Source organism: Oryza glaberrima, chromosome 11 (genome assembly GCF_000147395.1).
Source record: "Oryza glaberrima chromosome 11, OglaRS2, whole genome shotgun sequence".
NCBI classification, from domain to species: Eukaryota; Viridiplantae; Streptophyta; class Magnoliopsida; order Poales; family Poaceae; genus Oryza; species Oryza glaberrima.
In genome coordinates, this window is record NC_068336.1 from 22,204,297 (window position 1) to 22,228,033 (window position 23,737).

General features: G+C 39.9%; 3 protein-coding genes and 2 non-coding genes across 8 annotated transcripts; 4 read left to right on the plus strand and 1 right to left on the minus strand.

Annotated features, from left to right (window-relative positions):
• The first annotated feature begins 3,191 nt into the window (after nucleotides 1-3,191).
• LOC127753739 (uncharacterized) lies at nucleotides 3,192-7,271 on the plus strand. Of its 2 annotated transcripts, none has more exons than XM_052279162.1 (7): nucleotides 3,192-3,473; nucleotides 4,055-4,112; nucleotides 4,280-4,360; nucleotides 4,449-4,484; nucleotides 4,630-4,869; nucleotides 4,964-5,102; nucleotides 6,431-7,271. In XM_052279162.1, exons 1-7 carry the CDS (start codon nucleotides 3,301-3,303, stop codon nucleotides 6,901-6,903), a joined length of 1,200 nt encoding a protein of 399 aa, XP_052135122.1. In that variant the 5' UTR covers nucleotides 3,192-3,300; the 3' UTR covers nucleotides 6,904-7,271. The 2 variants fall into 2 exon arrangements, with proteins under 2 accessions (XP_052135122.1, XP_052135123.1); XM_052279163.1 differs by having other exon boundaries at nucleotides 4,964-5,098; nucleotides 6,431-6,611.
• A 413-nt stretch (nucleotides 7,272-7,684) lies between these two features.
• LOC127756086 (U6 spliceosomal RNA) lies at nucleotides 7,685-7,787 on the plus strand. The gene has a single exon (XR_008013128.1). It is a non-coding gene; the product is annotated as a U6 spliceosomal RNA (small nuclear RNA).
• Nucleotides 7,788-9,353: 1,566 nt separating this feature from the next.
• Nucleotides 9,354-9,456, minus strand: LOC127756087 (U6 spliceosomal RNA). The gene has a single exon (XR_008013129.1). It is a non-coding gene; the product is annotated as a U6 spliceosomal RNA (small nuclear RNA).
• Nucleotides 9,457-12,698: 3,242 nt separating this feature from the next.
• Nucleotides 12,699-19,517, plus strand: LOC127754383 (phosphatidate phosphatase PAH2-like). 3 transcript variants are annotated; one of them, XM_052279887.1, is made up of 12 exons: nucleotides 12,699-16,032; nucleotides 16,316-16,392; nucleotides 16,525-16,857; nucleotides 16,930-17,003; nucleotides 17,492-17,576; nucleotides 17,767-17,853; nucleotides 18,071-18,143; nucleotides 18,317-18,360; nucleotides 18,476-18,604; nucleotides 18,736-18,837; nucleotides 18,964-19,115; nucleotides 19,212-19,517. In XM_052279887.1, the coding sequence occupies exons 1-11, from the start codon at nucleotides 13,062-13,064 to the stop codon at nucleotides 19,018-19,020; spliced, it is 4,032 nt and encodes a 1,343-aa protein (XP_052135847.1). In that variant the 5' UTR covers nucleotides 12,699-13,061; the 3' UTR covers nucleotides 19,021-19,115; nucleotides 19,212-19,517. The 3 variants fall into 3 exon arrangements, with proteins under 3 accessions (XP_052135847.1, XP_052135846.1, XP_052135845.1); XM_052279886.1 differs by having other exon boundaries at nucleotides 12,699-14,619; nucleotides 14,707-16,032; nucleotides 16,316-16,857; XM_052279885.1 differs by having other exon boundaries at nucleotides 16,316-16,857.
• A 734-nt stretch (nucleotides 19,518-20,251) lies between these two features.
• LOC127754535 (uncharacterized) lies at nucleotides 20,252-23,681 on the plus strand. The gene is made up of 4 exons (XM_052280098.1): nucleotides 20,252-20,913; nucleotides 21,383-21,535; nucleotides 22,079-22,384; nucleotides 22,986-23,681. Exons 1-4 carry the CDS (start codon nucleotides 20,323-20,325, stop codon nucleotides 23,421-23,423), a joined length of 1,488 nt encoding a protein of 495 aa, XP_052136058.1. The 5' UTR covers nucleotides 20,252-20,322; the 3' UTR covers nucleotides 23,424-23,681.
• The last annotated feature ends 56 nt before the right edge of the window (nucleotides 23,682-23,737 follow it).

Sequence of the window (23,737 nt, forward strand, 5' to 3'; positions counted from 1 at the left end):
ACATGCATTCTAAATTTTAAATTTTAAGTGAAATTTGATGTTAATATTGATATAAAATCTAAATTTATGGCTATATTTCTTAATTCCGCTATTGGAACTTAGCGCCCGCTATCCGTAATCCGCTATCCAGATACTAATCCGTTACCGATCCGCTATACGCTATTTATTACCTTGTTCGTTACATTTGCAACAGGCCAAAATTCGATCGATTTTCATCTCTAACTAAGCTTGTAGCATTAAATTTGGTTAGCTATATGTTGGCAAAGTCTATGCTTTAATTTGTAGGTTGGTTGATCTCAGCACTAATCGATTCTTAAAGGCTTCCAGAATGTATATTTTTTTAAGGACTCCGATATGGACATACTATTATCGTTGATGCCAATGGACATCAATATCAAGGTGTCTTGTCCTATACAGGACGTTTGATACTACCTCGGTCCCATTCTAAGTGTAGCCATGGATTACCGCGTCTAACTTTAACCATTCGTCTTATTTATAATTTTTTCAAAAAAATCTAAAAACATAAGTCACGAGTAAAGTATTATTCATGTTTTATCATCTCATAACAACAAAATACTAATTATAAAAAATATATTTAAATAAGACGAACAATCAAAGTTGAACGTAAAAACTTATGGTTGCACTTAAAATGGGATGGAGGAAGTACTTGATACGGAGTAGGGCTTTAACTTAAAAGAATTTTAAAACACTTAATACTAATATAAATTAGGTAACCCCTAACATCTCTTTATTTGTCTACAAATATAAGGGATTTTGAGATTCGGGAAAAAATAAAAGTACAAAAGATATTACCTCAGTCACCATTTAATCCATCAATATGTCGGTGCTTTTCCTTTTTTTCTCTCTTCTAAAATATGTCAAAAAATCCAATAGACATTTACTTCAATCAAAAAATATTTATATTTTGATCAGAGAGGGGAATAGAATACTATAGTGTACCGGCCTACAAGCCAGAAACCTGAACTGCTTTTTTATTTTTAAAAAATAAGTTAGTTACTAGAAAATATAAATATAGTTGATATAGGCATATCTAACTTGTTTATTTAGAGTAAATTTCATAAAACTATAAATACTTTGACTAAACTATCACAACACTAGAAATTTAAGATTGTGTACTTAAAATTATAATTATAGATTTAACACTAAATTTATCATAAAACTACATATTTAGGTTAAGTATCATAAAACTACAATTTAATAATAAAGTTATCAGAAAACTACATATTATATGGTTTAAATCCATAGTACTAATGTTATATTTAAGTTATAAACACCCAAGTGTTGAGATTAAATTGGCGCTAAAACTATAGTTTTATGATATTTTGTTTACCAAACTTATAATTTTCTGATAACTTTATTACTAAACTTGTATAATAAATCTATAGTTCTTTGATAGATTTCGTACAAAATCTGTAGTTTTGTGACAATCTTAAATATGTAGCTTTTATAGTTTGATCAAAAATATTTGTGGTTCTTTGAAATTTACTTTTAATTTTAAGACCAACTAAGCATTTGTCTCAAGAGTGTATTGCTTGCCAAGCTATATGCATGCGTGTGCGTACTTTATTTTAGTGGCCACACCATATGCAACTTTTCAATAATGCGTCCATTAATGGCCACATATATGCCAGATTATTGCATTCGACTATACGTGCTATGTGCATCAGAAATCTTGAAAGAAAAAAAAAAGCAAAACGAGCTCAACTTTTAGTACGATAAAGCGCGATAACTAATTAAAAACACATACCCCTTCATACTACTAAGTACTAACGTGATCATTCGTTTTATTAAAAAAATTTATATAATTAAAATTTATTTTATTATGACTTGATTTATCATTAAATATTTTTTTAAGCTCACATAAGTATTTTTTTATTTGTACAAAGATTTTAGATAAAACGAATGATTAAACGTTGATAAGAAGTCGACGGCGCAATCTATTAAAATACGGATGGAGTATATATGGTTAATAAGTGTAGTGTTAAAAAAATGTTGCTTAGAATATTTACCATCCAATCCATTTGCATTGGTCATACATGACGTAGATCTTTAATTAGCTCCAAGTTGATAAATTGAGCTTTTTTCGAAGATGCTGTCGTCGTGGATGGTCTATCTCGATCTCAATCCTTTCGAGACTTTTGAGACGTACAGCAATTTTCGATCGTAGTGCAGGTTTACGTGGCGTACATGAGCACGTAATGCATGTGATTAGTTCTAATTTAATATAGCAAGAACTAGTGGATTATTGCATCAGACTCGTCGTTCATTCGTCTAAATTAATTAGTGTTATTCAACGCAACATCAGCTTTGCAAGGTCTCGTTCAACAATGATTTTCCTTTTGACTTTTTTGCCATTGTTCAACATTTGAATCTCATCTCCGAGGGATTTTGCACACATGGAGGAGTATATCAAGTTTTAACATTTCTAATTACTATTTAAGCTTATCCTAATTAACTCACATGAGTTATCTGATCCTTGGACTGTCATCGAATATGCTTTGGTAATCCTATATTTCCTTGACTTGGATGATAAAGATGGCATCCTTGCTGGTGATACGTACTCGTATAATTATTAATCCTATCCAATAATATTGGAATGCTATCGGGTGTGTTCGACAGCTATTGCTATTGTTGTTGCAGCTTGCAGCGGCGTTCAATTATCATTATACGATACATATTCTCAATTCTCTTCTCTTATAAGTAATTACATTATACAATGCATATTCTCAATTCTCTTATAAGTAATTACATTATACGATGAATATTCTCAATTCTCTTATAAGTAATTATACACTCAAATCCGTAGTATCATGTTTCTACCTTTTTCACAGTATAAAAACTCCGACTATAACGGATAACCCATAGCTTGTAGTACAAGTGTTCTCAACATCAAACAATATTAAAAAAATACAATTTCTTTTGTGTGACTCTACATCAAACAATATCCATTTAAGTTTTTTTCTACGGACCACCTGGGTTTGTCATGGGGTTTACTCCCATCCAACCTGTCACTTTCACCTATTATTATTACTGGATTATTACTACACTACTACTTCGTGGTAACTTCCTGGGTGCCCCGTAGCGTTTTTACCCTATACTCGCACAGTCCAACCACACCACGCCCTCTTTTAATCGCCACACGCCCCCCAAAAAATCCACCCCAACAAACACCAACACACCCACCTTCTCCCCCTCTTCGTCTTCCCCCAATTCAAGAAGCGGAGGAGAGAGCGCGGCGGGGGTGGAGAGAAGGTTCTAGATTGTTCTGGAGGTGGAGGGATGTGGGGGCGGCAGTACTGGGGCGGCGGCTGGCGGCCGAGCGGCGGCGGCGGCGGGGTGGTGGTGATGTTCGCGTGGCTGTCGAGCCAGGAGCGGCAGGTGCGGGCGTACGTGGAGCTGTACGCGGCGCTCGGGTGGGCGTGCCTCGTCTGCCACTCCGAGTTCCTCACCCTGTGCGTCTCTCTCTCTTCCTCTCTTTCTGCATCTTGGCAATTTCGCATGGTTGTGGATTTGTTTTGTTTTTTTTTTGTTTGTTTCATGGATTTTTGGTGGTTCTTGGGGGTCGGTGAGTGGCGCGTGGATGTGGGAGAATGATTTAGATGATAGTACTATGATATTGTACAAGCGTGCAAGGAAGTAGATTATATTTTTGTCTTGATTCTGGTTCCAAGTGTTCTTGAACACCTGGCACCGACTCCTTGGAGTTGATGAGTGTAAATTTTAGGGTGTTTGATTAATTGGACTGTTTTGATTAATTCCAGAAGCTTTTTAGAATTTTAGTTTTGTTCAGTTCTCAGGATTGGAATAGGAGGACAGCAAAATTCGTTCTCCTGTGTTATCAGTTAGTCGTGTGTAGGACTATATTTCTGTTCAAGAATTCTAGATCGGCAAATTGGATGAACTGGCGTATGCCGGATAGCCAGGGGAGATATCATGTTGCTTGTTCTTGGAAAACCTATGAAAATAGATATTTAATCTAGGTGAAATATATGAGTTGAACTGATCATACCATTTGATTTGGTGTTTTGTGCAGGTTTTTCCCTGATAAGGCTGCCATGCTTGCTGATAGGGTGCTTGCAGAACTAGTTAAGGTCAGTCATTAGGTATAATTGTTTAAGAGGATGCACACTCCTACAAGTTGGATACTCTTTCAACTTGGCCTTAGTTTATTTCCATGTGGATCATACTTACATGCCAATGTATTTGATTGTTAATCGGTGAAATACTGAAATCCGCTGAATTTGTCTTTGGTATCCAGGAACTGAAGGTTAGACCTGTACCTGTTGTGTTTGCCTCATTCTCTGGAGGCCCAAAAGGCTGCACATACAAGGTTCTTCAGGTAATGGAACTCTATGTCCCTTCTGCTCAACAATTTATCTGTTGCTGCCAATGTCTTAGTATTAAAAAAAATATGTTTTCATTGACAGCTGATCGAGAGAAGATGCGAGGGTCAACTGAGCCTGGTATAGTTTTCTGCTTTCTTCCTTTGTTGTACGCACTTTGCTCATTACAGTTTAGCCTAGAGCTATATTGCCGAAAATAAAATAGTGTAGGAAAATTTTGACCCATGTTGGTGAAAGCTTCATATATATTTTCTTCTCACTACAGGAGGAGTATCAACTTGTAAGAGACTGTCTTTGCGGGCAGATGTACGACTCAAGTCCTGTAGATTTTGTTAGTGATTTGGGCACCCGATTTCTCCTTCACCCAAGTGTCCTGAAGATGTCTCAACCGCCTCGTATCCTATCATGGATGACTAGAGGCATTGCCTCGGGACTAGACACGCTGTTCATTGGCAAATTTGAAGCGCAACGTGCAGAATATTGGGACACACTATACTCATCAGTGGTATGTCACTCTGTTCTCTCAGTGACTTGTAATCTGATTGTCAACGGAAGTATTTGTGGATATCTGAGTAAACATTGATCTATTGTACTTTCAGCATGTTGGTCCAATACTCATATTCTGTTCTGAAGACGATGAACTTGCTCCGTGTTCAATTGTTCAAAAATTTGGTCGACGTCTGCTGGAGCTTGGTGGTGATGTGAACCTAGTTAAATGGCAAAATTCTCCTCATGTAGGTGAGCTTCTTATTCCATGTTATATATCAAACTACACCTCCTTTCAGTATTGGATTGTCCTAAATTAGGATGACATGAAGTTTGACAAAATATGACCATCTTTTAGCATTTCTCCCCAGTAATTGTTTATCTATTGATATGTTACTCCAGACAAACTCCAGAAATAGTGCTAGGAGTTAATTGTTTATGTTGGCCCTCTAAAATTTCCAAAAATAGTGTTGAATTGATTTAATTTATATTGTGGACCCATTTGTGGGCTAGACTTATCTGTTCGCCCACACCCTGTGGATTCCAACAAGTCCACTTGAGATTTGAGTCAGTTGAGAGATAAGATGTGGATGCATGTTTTCATTATATCTTTGGAAATGAGTTAGGATAACTTGGGACAAGATTGGCTAAGTTCCAAAATTCCAATCAGTAGAGATGCTATAGTTAGTAGATTGTGTCCTGGTCAAATAAAGGACGGCCGATGCATTGCTTAAAATTATCAAATAATACTAAACGCAAAAGTTGGTCCAAAGTAGGCTGGCCTAATGGTGCCTTTAGTCATTCTTGGAAATGTGATCCCCCTTCGAAGTTGCAACTCTCAGGACAAGATTGGCTAAGTTCCAAAATTCCAATCAGTAGAGATGCTATAGTTAGTAGATTGTGTCCTGGTCAAATAAAGGACGCCGATGCATTGCTTAAAATTATCAAATAATACTAAACGCAAAAGTTGGTCCAAAGTAGGCTGGCCTAATGGTGCCTTTAGTCATTCTTGGAAATGTGATCCCCCTTCGAAGTTGCAACTCTCAGAAGTAGCTGTCTAATTTACCAAGTTATACTCGCGTCCTTACATGAAAACTTTAATGCTTTTCCTGTTATATTCCCACTCCATCCGAATGTTACTCTAATCTATAGTTTTAGTTGGACTAAATAATAAGAATCATAGTATGCTATATCGATATTTGCTAAAATCTCATAACGTCTAAAAAGTCATGTGTTGTGTTGGCCATATGGTACAATTAAAATGTATAAAGATACTTATTGAATCAATCCCTTGCTTATATCATTAAAAATGTGCTATCCCACCTTGCAAGAATTTGTTGCTGAGAAACTTTTGTCATCCTCACTAAATCATCTGAAATCCTAATTCATGAGGCATGATTCGTTTCAACGCTCAGAAGTTGCATATGACAAGCCATGTTTACATGTATGGATTAGGACTACTTTCTTCGCCAGGCACGAATTAGGATTATCACTCTCTTATAGCTTTATCTCTACTTTGCGCTATGACTACAATATTCTGTGTTGCAACTTATCAGTTTTTCTTCACAATTGTCTTGCAGGTCACTACAAGCATCATCCTGAGGAATACCGAGCTGCAGTAACTGAGCTACTCACAAAGGCTTCAATGCTTTACATGAGCAGGAGGCAACTTAACAGCTATGATCTAGGCACAAGTGAGCATAGCGACATGTTGGCCTCCGACGTGCATAAAGCTGGCACGAATTCAAACAACAGGCTAAGAAGGGCACCAGATGATCCGATTGACCATTTCTTGCTACCGAGTTCCATGGAGTATCATGAAAGCAGCAACGAAGAGCCGAAACCGGAGTTGTTCAACATGCCCAGTGTGGAAAGCATTAACAACCCCCATGGAGTGTTGGGTCAGATGCTTTACGATGTATGCGTCCCCAAGAACGTAGAAGGCTGGGACTTCAAGCCTTCTGCATCAATAAACGGGAGGCATATAAATTCTATTGCTCGTCAGCATGGCACTTTCAATCCGATAAAATGCATACGGCGCTCAAAATTGTAAAAATGTTCAACTGGAGTACCCTGATGCATATAGCTGACCAGTGTATACTATGAGAGAACATTGTTTGATGGATGCTGGTGAAAATTTGAGATACCTGCTATCCATTGAATAAAATGCGAGATATTTTTGTAGATAAAGTAATGAAGTATAATATGTTACTATTGCTGAGGAACTGCGCATATGTACATGAGTGCTTTATTATTTCTGTTGCTCTACTCACTGCCTTTTGGATTGCTTGGTACATGCCTACTGATTAAGTGAAATAGCAGCTCATGCTTTAAAAAAATAAAAGATAAAATATATTTTAGAATGTTGTTGTGTTGTCAATTTGATGAATGATGAACCAACCTGGAACTGGGATAATCACTATCCCAGAAGAATAATTCAATTGCTCCAATGGAAAATAAACGGAACTTAGGGCGAAAAACCATCCCAAACACAGAACTGGACACTTGAATGGAGATTCCAATTCTCATAGAGTCATTGGGGATAAAAAAAATCGAAGAATTCAGGATTTCAAAGTTACAGAGGAAAGCTCCACATTTCCACAAGGACTTGTTTGTGGGCCGAAACAGGTATACCAATGGGCCGTTAGCTGATTGGGCCGCACCAGAAGGTGCAGGTGGCCCATGCACGCTCGCGCGGGTGGAGCTTGCTACTTGGGTCCGTTGGATGGTGATCCGATGGTTTCCGTGGGCGCGCTGTGGGGCAAGTTTAATACCACATCGAAAGCCAGCAGAAAAGATAAGCAGCTTATAACCGCGCGCGCTGCAGCCAGGCCGTCACTTCGGTGACATCCGATAAAATTGGAACGATACAGAGAAGATTAGCATGGCCCCTGCGCAAGGATGACACGCACAAATCGAGAAATGGTCCAAATTTTTTTGAGGTTTCTACCCAGGTCCCTGGAGCCCATAGTTTTCCTTTCAGATATGCCCTTGGACCATTCTTTTCGCGCCCTTGCCTATTCCGACTTCTTACATCTAGGCCCTTACATATTTGCAGTTTTCCCCCACGGTTTCCCATTAGCTTCTGTGCCGCCACCTACATTATTCAATCTCGCACTCTCCTTTTGCACAAATTAGGCATATATTTTTTGCAAATTTATAATAAGAACTGCTTCATCTGCAGTAATTTTGCTGCTAGATAATTCAGTCGTAAGCCCTGCTGCTAGATAATTCAGTCGTAAGCCCTGACAGCCAGAACATTACGTTATTGCTTATCAATTGCCAAATGAATATTATGATCAACCTCGACTGATTACTGGAGAGTTTATTCTTGTAAGTAGAATGACTTCATTTTAGAAACTTATGAACAGAACTTTCTAAAACCTGTGGTAGCCAAGCCTTTCAGTGTCTGTCACTCTTCTCCGAGTCTGAAATTTGCTTCACATATCCACATTGAGCAGTTCAAACTGGCTGCATCTTCCAGTTGCCAAATTCTTCCAGTTTTCTTCTTATCTTCTTCAGTCTGACGTCTGAAATTTCTGAATGAATGAACGGTAGATAGATGCGGTTGTGGCTGACTGTTGGTTGGCGAACACAAACCGCCAAAAGCGTGTTGAGTGGAGGGTGCATCCATGCATTCATAGGCTATCTTTAGATCCAGTGGTGAAAAGTTTTGACGTACCACATCGGATATACGGACATACATTTGAAGTATTAAATATAAACTAATAACAAAACAAATTACAGATTTCACCTGTAAACTGTGAGATGAATTTATTAAGTCTAATTAATATGTCATTAGGCTTAAAAGATTCGTGTACTCAAAAGTCAAAACCTATATTACAAATTTATAATCATGATTGAAGTTAACTTGTGTAAGCTTTTTTTTAAAGATAACGGATTGATTAAACCCAGTCTACATCGACAAAGAGATGTACATAGCCAAAATTGTGTAAGCTAATATACGTTCTAAAATAATATTCTTTTGATAAAAGGAGGTAGTATATAATACTAAAACCCACCCTAACCATTTTTTATAATGTCGAGGGCCTTTTTTTACCATTCATGCCATTTATTGATACACTCAAAAAAAGGCCAAGACAGATGGCCAAATCATCTAGACAAAAAATAGTTGGAAATTTTTTAAAAGCAACGTTTTCAACGAGGGTTCCCCGGTTCAGCCAACAAGAAGTGGTGAATAATCGTAGTGGCATTGTCATGTCATTACCACCTGATAAGAGTAGTAACTTGGAATCAGCAGATGGGAGAAGATGAACCCGGAAGAGAACAGCAATTACAAAAAGGACCTAATTGTAATATGCTGGAAAATAAGAAGGTGCAAAAGGGAAGGACATGGATGTCTCGAAACTGTGAGGGGAAAACTGTAAAGATGAAAGGGCCTGGATGTAAGAAATCGGAATAGGAAAGGGCGTAAAAAGAATGGTCCAGGGGCAGATCTGAAAGAAAAACTATGGGCTGCAGGGACCTGGGCAGAAATCTCAAAAAAATTTGGACCATTTCTCGATTTGTGCGTGTCATCCTTGCGCAGGGGCCATGCTAATCTTCTCTGTATCGTTCCAATTTTAACGGATGTCACCGAAGTGACAACCTGGCTACAGCGCGCGAGTTTATAAGCTGCTCTCCTTCTCTGTTGGCTTTCGATGTGGTACTAAACTTTCCCCGCAGCGCCCCCGTACAAACCATCGGATCCCCATCCAACGGACCAGGTGGCCAGCGCCACCCCCGCAGTACGACGCGCGTGGGCTTCACCTTCTGACGCGGCCCAATTTATGAGCACACGGCCCAATAAAATAGTTCTCCCCTTTCCGGCCCGCATCACATGCCCGATTCGTGTGGCTCCATCTTACATCCAGGCCGTTGCTCCCTGATCCAGCGGCTGACCAAGCTCCACGCCATGCGCTGTTATTTGTTCATGGGATCCCTTTGTTCATCGCTCAACAATTTTTGTGGATGGAATAATTTCTTTGAGAAAAAAACTGTTGGAAGAATTTTCATGCTGAGCGTGCAGTTTTTGTTATTCGATTATAAGTAGTCGAACTGTCGAAGCATCTAGGTTGAATTTCATCAGAACTGCTTCAAGCTGCAGTTTTGCTGCTGACAGCCAAAACATGAACTGATTGTTAATCGATTACCAGATGAACATTTTGGACCAACCAATCTCTATTGATCACTGCGAATGGATTCCTGTAACTAGCAAACCTGCTCTCTTGATTAGAAGAACTTATGAGCAGATAAATAAATCTTGCGTGACAAATCACATCATTTCCAGGGACGCGAAAACCCTTTGAATTTGCCAACGAACAGTTGTGCAGTTAACAGTTTGACCCACCAAAGTATGATGCGAGGATTATTAATCGGAGATTTGGAACAACACACTGTATCATTCGCAGAAGATTGGAAAAATTGCAGTAGCAATTAGTAAAGCCTTTATTTTTTCAGACTTTCAGTGTCACTCTGACTCCACATCGAGCAAGATCAAACTTTCTGCATCTTCAGTTACCAAATTCTTCATGAAAACGTTTTGTTCTTCTTCTTCTTCTTTTTCCTCGTCTTCTTGAACCTGACGTTTGAATGAATGAATGAATGAACGGTAGATAGATAGATGCGGTTTTCTGGCTGACCGTTGGTTATTGCTCCCATGTCATGTCGCAACAACCAGTAATAACTACCAGCTGTTCTGCGAACACAAGCTGCCAAAGCAGGTTGAGTAGAGAGTGCAGAAACCTTTTGCAATTTGAGCTGTGACACATCCAAAGTTTAGAACCAAACTTCAGTCCTTTTTCATCACATCAACCTATCATACACACACAATTTTTCAGTCATATCATCTTCAATTTCAACCAAAATTCAAACTTTGAATCCAAAACACAGCCTTGCTCAATTTGCTGATGGCTGCTACACATGCCTTGCCTGCCTAGTAGTATCTTTTTATCTGCAGCACATCAGCATTGCACATTTGCATGGTGTGAGTCACCGTTGGGCAAGCATCTTTGTGGCACGATCGGCGCCAATTTGCTCAATATGGATTAACGAATATATGTGAATTTGTGATGTTGTAATATACGCAAGCCAGATGTTGGTGAGCAGAATATTCTTTTAAAAAAAAAGAACAAGGTATATATTTATATGTAGGGCGGTTAAGATGCTCATCATGTAGTACTAGCTTTGCCTTTACGTGTCCAGACTCATATAGGATCGGTTTGTGACTTGTGTGAGCTATGTCAATCACAAGGTCTTGTACTCTTGTTCTGTTCACATTTTTTCTAAAAGGAAAGTGCTGCTCACATCGAGGGTCTTCGATTCGGAGGAAAAACATTACTCTACAATTTTAAGACCCTTTTGATTTGTAAAAATGAAAAAACGAAGGAATAAAAAAAAACATAAGATTCTAACATAAATGAAAGTGTAAAATAAAGAATTGCAAAATATAGAAAAAACACAGAAAATGATCGTTTGATTGGACCGTAGGAAAAACACATAAATCGGATAAATCGGATGAGAGAGATAAACTTAAAGGAAATTTTCCAAGAGCTAGCTTTAAGCTCTTGCTAAGTTTCCTCCAAAATTTATATATGAATGTCCATTTCATAGGAATTTCAAAGCATTGGGTATGATTCAATCTTTTGATTCAAAGGCATCCATAGAACTTTTTTCTATAGGATTGAAATCTTTCAAAATTCATATGTTTTTCCTCCAAATCAAAAAGGCCCTTAGAGGATTTCAATCCTATATAAAATTTTCCTATGAAGATCTTTAAAACAAAGGATTGAATCATATCCTAATCTCCGAAAATCCTATAGAGATTTTGGAGAAAATTTAGTAAGAGTTTCAACATCTTAAAAACTTTCCTTTGAGTCTATCTCTCATCCAACTCCCATGTTTTTCTGAGGTCTAATCAAACGGTATTCCTGTGTTTGTCCTATATTTTGCGATCCACTGTTTTGGACTCGTATTTTTATTAGAATTCTATGGTTTTCCTATTTCTATGTTTTTTCATTCCTGCGATTCAAAGGGGCATAGAAGTTTAAGATTCGGTTCTTTAATATATATATATATATATATATATATATATATATATATATATATATATATATATATATATATATATATATATATATGTCCTCCATTTTATGAAAAAAAAAAGAAGACTCATGTGAATGTTCAAATCCATAGCTAAGATTCCTTTTTTTTTAAGATGGAGGGAGCACTTCTTTGTAAAAAAAAAAGAGACAAACTTATTTTGAAGCTTTCAAAGTCAATAAGGGATAGTAACATTTAGAGAGTTTAACATTGATGTCTTCATAAATCTTCTACGCAAGAAAAATTACACAAGTACAATAATATTACAGATCCTTCTTTTAACAAACATGTCTACACCACCTTCATACAAAACATAATCTAAGTAAACAATCAAGCGGTTAAAATAAATACTACTACTAACAAAGACGACCAAGAATCCGAGATAGTTGATGGTCATTTCTTTTAGGGCTTGTTCACTTTACTACCATTTTCAACCTTACCCTTTTTTTATACCAAAGTTATTAAAAAATGGCTATATTTAGTTTGTCGCCAAATTTTTATAAGTACATATGAAATCTTACTAAAATTTGATAATGTCAAAACTTGGTAAGGTTCAAAATGTTATCAAAGTGAACAAGCCCTTAGATAATGATAGTTGATGGCGATATCAATTCATCCATTCAAAATTTATGAAAAAATTTAAAAGCAGGTGGTTAATAGTAAACGTTAGTGGCATTATCATGTCATTGTCATTACCACCAGATAATCCCCCACAAATCTGAAATCTATATATGCTTCCGTGTTGGAATAATTCACCCGTTCGATCCCGGAATATGCTCCGATTCATCTTCTTCTTCCTCTTCTTCTTCCTCCATCCACCATCTAACATTCTAACCCCGCATTAATTCCTTCCTCCCCACCTCCTCCTCCCCCCAAATCCCACTCCTCACTCCCCCTCCCGCTTCGAGATCTCCCCCTCCGATCCGCCTCCGCCTCGAATTGGGGCTCGATTCGAGGTATCACATCCCCCAATCATCTCGGAAGAATCTCGATCGGTGTGTGTGGGGATTGAGTTTGGAGTTGGATTTGATTTTGTTGCGGATTCGGTCGGATGCGCGGCGGAGTTAGGGCGCGGCGCCGGTGGTCGGCGGCGGCGGCGGCGGCGGCGAGATGTACGCGGTGGGGAAGTTCGGGAGCTTCATCTCGCGGAGCGTGTACACCGTCTCCGGCCCGTTCCACCCGTTCGGCGGTGCGGTGGATGTAGTGGTGGTGCAGCAGCAGGACGGCGGCGGGTTCAAGAGCTCGCCGTGGTACGTCCGGTTCGGCAAGTTCCAGGGGGTGCTCAAGACGCGGGAGAAGGTGGTCACCATCGCCGTCAATGGCGTCGAGGCCGGGTTCCACATGTACCTCGACAGCAACGGGGAGGCCTACTTCCTCCGCAACGGGGAGCCCAACCTCGAGGAAGGGGAGTTCGCCGTGTCCCCCGTGTCGTCCGGGGACGAGCGGGACGAGGCGGCGCCGCCGCCACCGCTGCCGGTGCAGGACACGCAGCTCAGGAAGTCGAAGAGCATATCGTGCGATAGCTCCACCATGGAGGCCAATGCCGGGGACGGCAAGATCCTCGCGAGGACAAGCTCGAGGCGGGTTACCATACTCGAGCGGATGTTTGGTCGGAAATCGATCAAGGACGGTCCGGATGGGGTGGATAGGGTGAGCTCGTTAGAGCGTGCCGAGATTGCTGCTGAGCTCCTTGATACCAATTGGTCGACGAATCCGCCACGTGGTGCAAAAGTTCGTAGATCTCTCGATGAGCCTTCCAAGAGTAATTTAGAAGATCCTGTAAATGGTAATCAGGTGGAAACCTCAAAAGTGGTATTGCCGTCATGTAGCATTGATCAGGAGAAAGACATGGGCTCCTCTAATAGAGGCAGTGTGGATAGCAATTTTTTTAGTCCGCAGGGAGGAACAGATAGTTTGGGAGATGAAAACAACCATTATATACAAACAACTAGTGTCAAGGAGGAAGTTGTTGAGATTTACACGCGTGATAGCAGTGTTTCGATTGATGGTACAGACCAGGCAGGAATAGAGTCTTCATCAAATGATCCAGGTATAGATAAAATTACCAGTGAGCCCATTGATACTCAAAGTGAGAAAATTATCAGTGAGCCCATTGAAACGCAAAGTGAGAAAATTATCAGTGAGCCCATTGATACTCAAAGTGAGAAAATTATCAGTGAGCCCATTGAAACGCAAAGTGAGAAAATTATCAGTGAGCCCATTGATGCTCAAAGTGAGAAAATTATCAGTGAGCCCATTGAAGCGCAAAGTGAGAAAATTATCAGTGAGCCCATTGATACTCAAACCGAGAAAATTATCAGTGACCCCATTGAAGCGCAAAGTGAGAAAATTATCAGTGAGCCCATTGATGCTCAAACCGAGAAAATTATCAGTGAGCCCATTGAAGCGCAAAGTGAGAAAATTATCAGTGAGCCCATTGATACTCAAACCGAGAAAATTATCAGTGACCCCATTGATACTCAAAGTGAGAAAATTATCAGTGAGCCCATTGATACTCAAACCGAGGAAATTATCAGTGACCCCATTGATACTCAAAGTGAGATGTTGGATAATTTTCAAGATGACACTGGAAGGGAAATGCACACCAGGGAGGTCCTTTCCCATGTTATTTTTGAAACCCATGCTGGTGAGACAAACATTACCATTGGTAAGAGTGAGGAGATTTCACAGTTTGTCACTGTAAAAACATGCCAAGATTGTTCTGATGCAAATTCACCTGTTTATGAAACTGCAGGTTTGTCAAGTGAAATGCATGACATCTCTTCAATTACTTCTGCTCAAGATGCATGCCAAGAGAAAGTGGTCATTGTCAGCAGCTCTGAGACTGTGGAGACCTCATATAATGTGCCTGATATTTTGGTTGACAAAGTTTGTCATGCTGTTGGTAACCCACTGGATGATTCTTTACAGCCCAAAGAGCAGTCGGGAGTCTCCATTGAGGAAATAGAACATGTAAGTTTTGAGGACAAACCACTGTCATATTATGGTGCTTCCAGCAATATTGAAGACATGACTAAGCTGGGTATTCAAGACCAACAGGTGCCAGTCTTTGAGGATTCCGGTTCCCAAAACTCCCAAGAATTTGTTCCAGACAAGGATATTTGTGTGGATACTGTTGTTAATGATCGTAGTGCCCATATAGTAAATGATTTAGCTTGCAATCATGATTTTGTTTTTCCTGCTGCTTCTTCCAGTGTTGAAGAGATATCAAATTATGTGCCTGATAATCATCTTGATGATGTAACAAAGGACTTCATTGTGGAAAATAAAACATGCAATGGAGAGCTTAACATTTCCCTTGTCCAAACGTCAACAACGGGAGATGAGACCACAGAATGCATTTCTCCATCAGCTAATATTCCTAATAAAGTAGAACTGCAAGGTTCACAGATTATTTCTGATCTTTCTAGTTTGAGAAAGGTTGAAGCAGAAAGCACCACACTAGAAGATACTGAAAGCAGATCTAGTTCTGCTAGTGGAGTCGAAATTAAGCTTGTGCCTGAGGCTATATACGAGCCAAGGGAAGAAGCAGAAGCAGTTGTTTCATTCTCAGAGTTCGTAGAAGAAATTCAATTTCAGTTTAGTGACAGTGAAAGCTTTGCTGATCGAAAGACCACAGATGATGCTGCATCTACTAAAGAGGCAGGTGCAGTAGAACATGATGAATCTGATTGTGACACAGAACAACAGGGAGGGAATAATACAGGTCTTGGAAATAACCTGGAAAACTGTTCTGATTCATCAAGGCCTGAGACTATCCCTGTTCCTATTCCAGGAAGTGAGTTTCACTCAGATGACAATAATCTGGAGGCTAAATCTCTACCAAATCTCCGCTCTCACATACATGATCTTGAAAGGTCTGACAGTTTTCAGCTAAGCCGCTCACTACAGTCGAATGGTGAAAATAATGGGGTTGAGCCAGTCAAGAGTACAACTTCTGACTTGCCAGTTCAGGAACCAGAAGATACTGGTGATTCAAAAGAAAATTTTGTCCCACCGGAGCCTACTAACAGCGCAATAGCTGATAACCTGAAAATAGATCCATTCAATCCTTGTGTGGGTAAGCTCTTTTTTAATAGTCCAATACAATTGTTTCATATTTTTGGTACTACTAGGTTTTAACGACCTTGATCTGCACCCAAAAAAAAAAAGTAATGTCCATTTCTCTAGACCTCACCAGAAACTTGGCTGTGCCATAAGCAAAGTCAGTTTTGTATACATACATCGAATTCGACATATTTATATAGCTAGTTTTATAGCAACTTTTGTTGGTTCCCGGCAGTACCACATATGTCAATATGTACCAGTAACAGATAGTAATATCTAGCTGTCATTATGTGCAGAATTATCCCTATGCAGGCACCTGTTATCAGAAGGCATGGGAGAAGATGCTGCATGCAAAGCATTCGATGCGGAGAAGGTAACCTTAGAGAAGTTTCGTGCCATGAAGCAGTCGCTGATAAGAAACAACAAGCTTGTTGTTAGGATTGCTGGTCGATACTTTCCGTGGGATGCAGCTGCACCTGTCATACTGGGCATGGTTTCTTTTCAGGAGGAACAATCCTTTGAACCCCAAGGTATGATAAAGGTAGAGCGAGTTGAGCCAAATGCAGCACCAGGTGGCTGGAGAATATGGCCATTTTCTTTCAAAAGGACAAGGTCTGTTAACACTGTCCAGCCAGTTTCTGAAAGCACTGAGGAGGCTTCCTCTTCCGCTCCTGTTAAAGAAGTGGAGAGAGAAAACAACAAACCCAGGGCAAAGAGGATGGAGAGAAAAGTGCGTTCGCTCACTCCAACATCTGAGGAGCTAGCATCTCTTGATCTCAGAGAGGGCAGGAACGTGGTAACATTTACCTTCTCAACTGGAATGCTTGGAAAACAGCAGGTAAGTTTCCATTTCCACATTGTTTCACTTAATTGCCATAGAGTTTCTAATCTCCCAAACCTTCTTCAACAGGTAGATGCTCACATATATTTATGGAAATGGAATGCACGCATTGTCATTTCAGATGTTGATGGAACTATCACCAAGTAAGATGCAGAACTGGAACATTTAAGAATTTAAGAATTATAGTTTGGATACTTGATTGCCATGAGCAAGGATCGAAAAAAGACCAGAATTTTCAAAATTTACAGAGCTAGGCTGGTAGGCAGTAACTGGCAGAGTTACCAGCCAGTTACAGCCTTACTGGGCCTCTTTCTGGGTAGCTATTTCTTTTGTTGTGTTTATACTTTGTACACATTTTTCTCAAGTTGTTTTATTTCTTTGGTGTTCTGTAAACATTAACATCAATGTTGCATTGTAATCAGTATGGAAACACTTTTTTCCGAAGAATTATGAACAACAAAAGCATGTTCCTTCTTGTTGGAGAACGTTTATACTACTAATAAAAGAGATGGAAGGCAGTAAACTTCATGTAACTGAAACAATTCATAGGAACTAGCTGAGTTCACAAAACATGCAAAAAGTATTTTAACTTAACCTAACAAGTGCCTACAATTTATCAATATAAATGTAGGTCTGATGTTCTTGGCCAGTTCATGCCGCTGGTTGGTGTTGATTGGTCTCAAAATGGTGTTGCACATTTATTTTCTGCAATAAAGGTATGCATGCTACTCATGCACCATTTTAAGTTCCACTTCCTTATGTAGCACAAACCAGTAGGAATTGACTGATTATTGCGTTTTATACTGTGTGTGTGTATTTGTCTCTATCTATGTGAATTCATGCACCAATCTGGTCCTAAAATGTTTATTGACTTGAGCTTGTTCTTGTTGCCTTCCATTTCTGCAGGAAAATGGATATCAGTTGCTTTTCTTGAGTGCGCGTGCTATTTCACAAGCTCACCTGACAAGGCAGTTTCTTTTCAACCTTAAGCAGGTTTAGTTTAGTTCTATCCTTATGCCTTCCATTATTGATATGTATATGCCCTAGTGCATAGAACCATAGGATTGGTCTCGTCTTTGTAAGCTTTTATGTCCAATGAACTAGCAGAATTGGTTGTATGTGTTTGGAAAGCCACACATGAAGATAATCTTAAACTACTCTAGATTCCCATCTATTTCATCTCATATGAACATGTGATTATGGATTTCAGGATGGAAAAGCTCTTCCTGATGGCCCTGTTGTGATATCTCCTGATGGGCTATTTCCATCACTTTACAGAGAAGGTGAGCAGTGAGTGCCCCCCTACGTCTGATAACTGCTTACAGTTTGGTTATTAATTGGTTGAAAGCTGAAACTATCTCCTGCCCACTCTCCCTAGCTGAAACTATCTCCTGCAGACTCCAATGTATTTTCTTTAATATTATGCTCTCTGATGTTCTTTGACATTCGTTTGCAGTTATCAGACGAGCTCCTCACGAATTCAAGATCTCATGCCTAGGGGTCAGTACTCAGCAACACAAAGATAAATATATGAACATACATTGAATAATTGCTTGCTCTTCATTGCGCTCATGAAAAAATTCGTACCAAGTCTTGATTCACCTGTTTCACACAGGCTATCAAAGCACTATTTCCTCCTGACTCAAATCCATTCTATGCTGGATTTGGAAATAGAGATACAGATGAGCTTAGTTACCTCAAGGTTGGGATTCCTATGGGCAAAATTTTTATTATAAATCCCAAGGTAACAGATCACTTAGACAGATGGTCCCTTCCTACATCCAACAAAGTTTCTCTATCTGCATAATTGGATCAGGCCCAGCCAGTGAACATATTGGAGATGGTATTTAGAAAATGTGTGTAAATTTTGTGCAGGGTGAAGTTGCGGTGAATCGTCGAGTAGATACAAAATCATACACATCCCTCCATGCTCTTGTCAATGGGATGTTCCCTCCGATATCAACGTCATCTGAGCAGGTTTGTCATGTTCTATAATGCACATATATCAGCACTCCTGTAAACAGAGTATTGTTCTGCCAATCGAAGTATGTTTACCATATTGTCAATGCTCCTTGCCCTGATGGAAATTCTTCCTTACTTCAGGAGGACTACAATACTTGGAATTACTGGAAAATGCCGTTACCTGCTGTTGATATTTGAGGTATAGCCGCAGTGCACGCTATGCTGTACGAGGTCTCTGGCACGCAGCAGCGGCCATGAGAAATGGCTTCCATGTTGAACAAAAGCACCCTGAGGTACTTTTCATCTATATCTGCTGTCCAGTAGTTCTTTCACTTTCTTGCATGAGTTGTATGTCGTCATGTGTGTTTGACACAAACTTGTTTATGCAGACCAATCGCTGGTTGGTGTCATGTGGATGCTCCTGACATAAATTCTTGCGAGGCTGACACTGTACATAGGATCATAATAGAAAAACTTACAACCTGTATGACCAATGAGTCGGCAGAAGCAGTGTTAATTAGTTCCTTGTTACTCAATTAGTCAATCTGTTGTTGTCCAACATGAGCTGCAAGCCTGCAACTGAATATGTGTAATATACTGACTTGAGTGACTGAATGGAGGGGAAATCTGTGTAGGATGTTGCCCTGCAACTCACGTCACTTCTCATAAGATTTCAGTTCTCTTTTTTTTAACTATGTAGTTGTGTTTACATTGTATAATTTGTACAAGTTAGCAGTTTAATAATGCATTTGCAAATGTGCCTCGTTATAATTTTCCCTATTCTCTGGTAACACTACAAGTACTGTACATGAAGAAGATGTGTGTATCTATGCTCAATTAGTAAATTCGAGTAATTTACCGCGAAACTCCAAAATTCGATAGGTTTTTACTAATTCTCTACCTTTTCTATTTAGATCTTTTTGGGAGGTAAATAAACCAAGCACCAAGTTTTGTGGATATCCTGACAATAGTGTGAAATACAACCTATTTCAGATTATAAGTCGTTTTGATTTTAGTCAAAGTTAAGCTACTCTAAATTTGATTAAGTTTGTAGACAAATGTATTATAATATCTACAGCACCAAATTAGTTTTATTGAAGTACTATTTTTTTTTCTATAAACTTGGTTAAACTAAGAGTAAGTAGATTGATTTTAACCAAAATCAAAACGACTTGTTAATCTTAACAAATGGAGGGACTACAATTCATCATCTGATAAGATGGACTTAAAACGATTTGTTAATCTTAAAAAAGAGGGAATACAATTCATCTCATCATCTGATAAGATGGACCTAAACTTTGCTACTAGTACAACAATTGGTAGTAGGAATTAGGAAAGAACAAAAAAAAATGTGCAGAAAACGTGGAAAATAATCCAAAATGTAAATACAAAACTATAGGAGGACTTGGATGCATATATCCAATCCCCTTCCCCTCCGCTACAAGAACCTCAAGAACCCTAGACAATTGGCGACCTCGAAATGCCCTAGAGCCGTCTCCAATGGCGGACCACCAGCCCGCCGCCTCCTCCCCCAAGAGGAAGAAGAAGCACTCCAAGAAGCCGGAGGACAGCAATGCCACCGTCGACGACTCCCTCGCCGCCGCCGCCTCCCCCTCCCCCAAGAAGAAGGAGAAGCACTCCAAGAAGAAGCGGGAAGCCATCGATGCCACCATGGCCGCCGCCTCCCCCAAGAAGAAGGAGAAGAAGCACTCCAAGAAGCAGGAAGACACCAATGTCCCCGAGAAGAAGCGGGAAGTCGTCCATGTCACCGTGGACGCCTCCCTCACCGGCGCCGCCGCCGCGGGCGCAGCCCCCGTCGTCGCCTACTTCCCGACCGGCTACGACCCCCTGGCCGCCGGCGGCGGCAGGAAGGGTAGAGAGGCCCCCCGCACGAGGCTGTTCCGCCACACGAAGCACCCATCCCGCATCGAGCTCGTGGTCGGCGCCGCCACTGGTGGCGGCGGAGGGCCGGACTTCGTCGGGCGGAGCTACGCCGGCGAGGCCGTGCTGCCGCAGCTCACTGGCTACGCGCTCGGTGTCCTTGACAAGGCCTCCGGCACCCTCAAGGTCGTCCCCATCGCCGCCAACAAGGTGAGCACCATTCCATTTCCACCCAAGCTTTGATCCATCTGATAACTGTTGTCACTAATTGGAAAGAAATGGGTGATAGGTCCTGTCACAGTATAGTGTTTTAAGCAGTTTTTGTTTTGATGACATGCTGGCTCCAATGGGCAAGAAATGTGTTAGTGTTGAGTAGAAATTGTTGTTCTACTTGTGACATTACATCAGCGGCGCAATTGAGTGGCAATTGAACAATGGACTTGAGCACTGTAGCTGTGAAGCTGCTAGCTCTTTCCTTGGTGTTACCAATTCCAATGATGTGGCATAATGATATATATTAAGATAGTTTATGAAGTTTGAGCACTTGCTAAGGAAATATAGATTTGTTGGTTTACCATTGTGATTAATTAATTATTTGCATTTCAAAGTGAAGAACCTATGTTGTTCATACGGCATGAGGATATGTAATTTTGCTCTGGATATTTGTATTTGCTAACAGATTCTTAGGCTAGAGCCGCACCTTGAAGTGCAGAAACTGGCGCATTCGCAGCACTCTGGGGCAGTAGGGGAGGCAGTATCATCAGCAGGAGATGCTGACTTGAAGGTACAGGATATTACCAAGGCGTTTGGAACCCAGAAAGACAAGGCCAAGGTATGTTTATGCCCCGAGTTTACTATATTTCTGTTTCCTATATTTGATAACGTGGTGTATAAAGTTGCATGCACGGTGCAGTTTAAACTCAAAAGTTGATTAGGTTTGTTATACTTTTTAAAGATAATATGTTTATAGGATAAAGGGTCTGGGCACATTTACAGATCAGAAGATTTTGCAGGCCCAGAAATTCAGATGATATACGACTTCTGTTAGATTAGTTTTGCACATCTAACCATCTAGAGAAATTTTTTTTCCCCCTTTTTTTCATGTAATAAAAGGAATGATTTTATGGATCTGTACACAGGTGGTTTAAAACTAAAATCTGTTTTTTTTTTTGGACCGTGGATGCTTATACTGTTGCATTTTCTACATTACATACCCATACTTTTTTCATCAAGAGTTGCTTAACGGATACATCACCTCAATTTCTTCACTTTACACCCATCTTAAGTGCATAACGAAGCAGCAGACCATGACATGATTGTGCTTGCTTGTTTGGATACAGTCATGAGTTTGATTCATGCTATATATTCCTTGCAGGATATTAAGTGGCAGTCATTAAATGAACAAAGGAATGATCCTTCTGCTTTTATGGACCTTGACCTTGGGAATGCTGATACCAGTGTGGGTGCTAATGAAAGTCAAGAACCAACTGTACGGAACATTCCACCTTATGATCCTGCAGCAGATACATCAGAAAGGGCATATCTTTTTGATGAGATTATTCCAAAGAGTATAAGGCCGCACCTTGTGGATATTATAGGACATTTTGAGTCAGGAGAAATTTCTTCAAAAGGCTATGGGAGTTTTGTGTCAAATCGTGTTAATAAATTACAGGAGCTTCAGGTAAATACTGATGGTTTTCTTTTTATCTGGTTCTCCTGAATCTTCGTTTCATATTGAATTACCCCATGCATATACTAATAATCCACTTGTAGGAAAATTTAATGAGAAATGCTCCTGACTTTTGGTGGTTGTAGGTGTGTTAAATTGTAAACTCTTAAGAGTTGCCGATATAGTTTTAGGAGACAGTAATTTATTGTACACTAATCAAAGGAAAATAAGATTACTTTATGTTGTCAAGCACTCAAGCATACAGGGAAGTAGCTATTAATTGACTCGGATCTTCCTTTAGTCAGTGCAAAAAGAATTTATTTGCTGAAATATTGTAGTTGACAGTTACAGAGTTTTTGCTGTGATGTGAGCAAACTGTTTCTACCTAGAATTGGATGGCAGACACTCAATTGCAATGATGCCATGTAGAACAATCCTGATTTGCATGTTTTTCCCTCTTTATTAAGATATTTACTCAGATTGCTCTCGAGACAATGGCAGCCATCTGTTTAACTTATGTCATACTGAACTCAACTAAAAACTGTGTTTGTAGAGTTGTTTCTTTTATTCCATATGCTCTAAATGCAATATGTGTATGTTTTATATGCTTTAGGGTGAAGATAAGGAGAGGCTTGCTTGGATACTGTCCTACATCACACATCTCCTGTCCCTGCTGGCACGGAACAGCTCCATGTCCAAGCGGCACAGAAAGGAAAACCAGGCTACCAGTGGACCAGTGATCCCACAGTATGTATATCGTAAGATGGTGCTAATGTTTACGGAACCTGGATCTAGCGCCTTGTCAACAGAGAAACACGAGCTTCTGATCAACTACATTCTCGTACTCACGCTCTACGCTGATGACTTCAGATCCGACCCTAAGGATATATGTGAAGACCTGAAAATGACCCGCCAGATGATTAAACCATATTATGACCAGCTGGGATGCAAATCTTCGTCGGCCGGTGCATTTAAATCCTCTGTAATGACACTTCCAGCTCCCCTCAAGTTCCCAAAAGAAGCTACAAGGAGAAAGCGACGAAGGTTCTGATCATCTCAGAAGGATCTTTAGCCTTATCTGAATGTGGGTGTGATAGGAAAAGATTGTTCGAAGTGTTGGGCCTGAGTTTATGCATGCTCAGCCCAGCCTTCCAAATTACTGAAACATGTGGAATATGGCTTTTGCCTTGTTTTTGTTTCCCCTTGTCACCTGGAGTTGCTGTCACAAAGGCAGAATATTGTTTATGTATTGATGACATTTTTTAACCCTTTTTTTTTTCTCATCTTGCCTACCAGAATTTACATTGAAGATATCTAGCTTTTGCCTTGCATGAATGCCGTGGATAGTATTATCTCAGTATCTTG

Excerpts from the sequence above, each read along its gene's own strand:
- LOC127754535 (XM_052280098.1), top strand. The coding sequence starts at position 20,323 with ATGGCGGACCACCAGCCCGCCGCCTCCTCCCCCAAGAGGAAGAAGAAG. Across the intron at positions 20,914-21,382 it reads TCCCCATCGCCGCCAACAAG|ATTCTTAGGCTAGAGCCGCA; the intron begins GTGAGCACCATT and ends ATTTGCTAACAG. Across the intron at positions 21,536-22,078 it reads CCCAGAAAGACAAGGCCAAG|GATATTAAGTGGCAGTCATT; the intron begins GTATGTTTATGC and ends TATTCCTTGCAG.
- LOC127754383 (XM_052279885.1), top strand. The coding sequence starts at position 13,062 with ATGTACGCGGTGGGGAAGTTCGGGAGCTTCATCTCGCGGAGCGTGTAC. Across the intron at positions 17,577-17,766 it reads ATTTATTTTCTGCAATAAAG|GAAAATGGATATCAGTTGCT; the intron begins GTATGCATGCTA and ends CCATTTCTGCAG. Across the intron at positions 17,854-18,070 it reads TTCTTTTCAACCTTAAGCAG|GATGGAAAAGCTCTTCCTGA; the intron begins GTTTAGTTTAGT and ends TATGGATTTCAG.
- LOC127753739 (XM_052279162.1), top strand. The coding sequence starts at position 3,301 with ATGTGGGGGCGGCAGTACTGGGGCGGCGGCTGGCGGCCGAGCGGCGGC. Across the intron at positions 4,361-4,448 it reads GCACATACAAGGTTCTTCAG|CTGATCGAGAGAAGATGCGA; the intron begins GTAATGGAACTC and ends TTTCATTGACAG. Across the intron at positions 4,870-4,963 it reads ACACACTATACTCATCAGTG|CATGTTGGTCCAATACTCAT; the intron begins GTATGTCACTCT and ends TTGTACTTTCAG.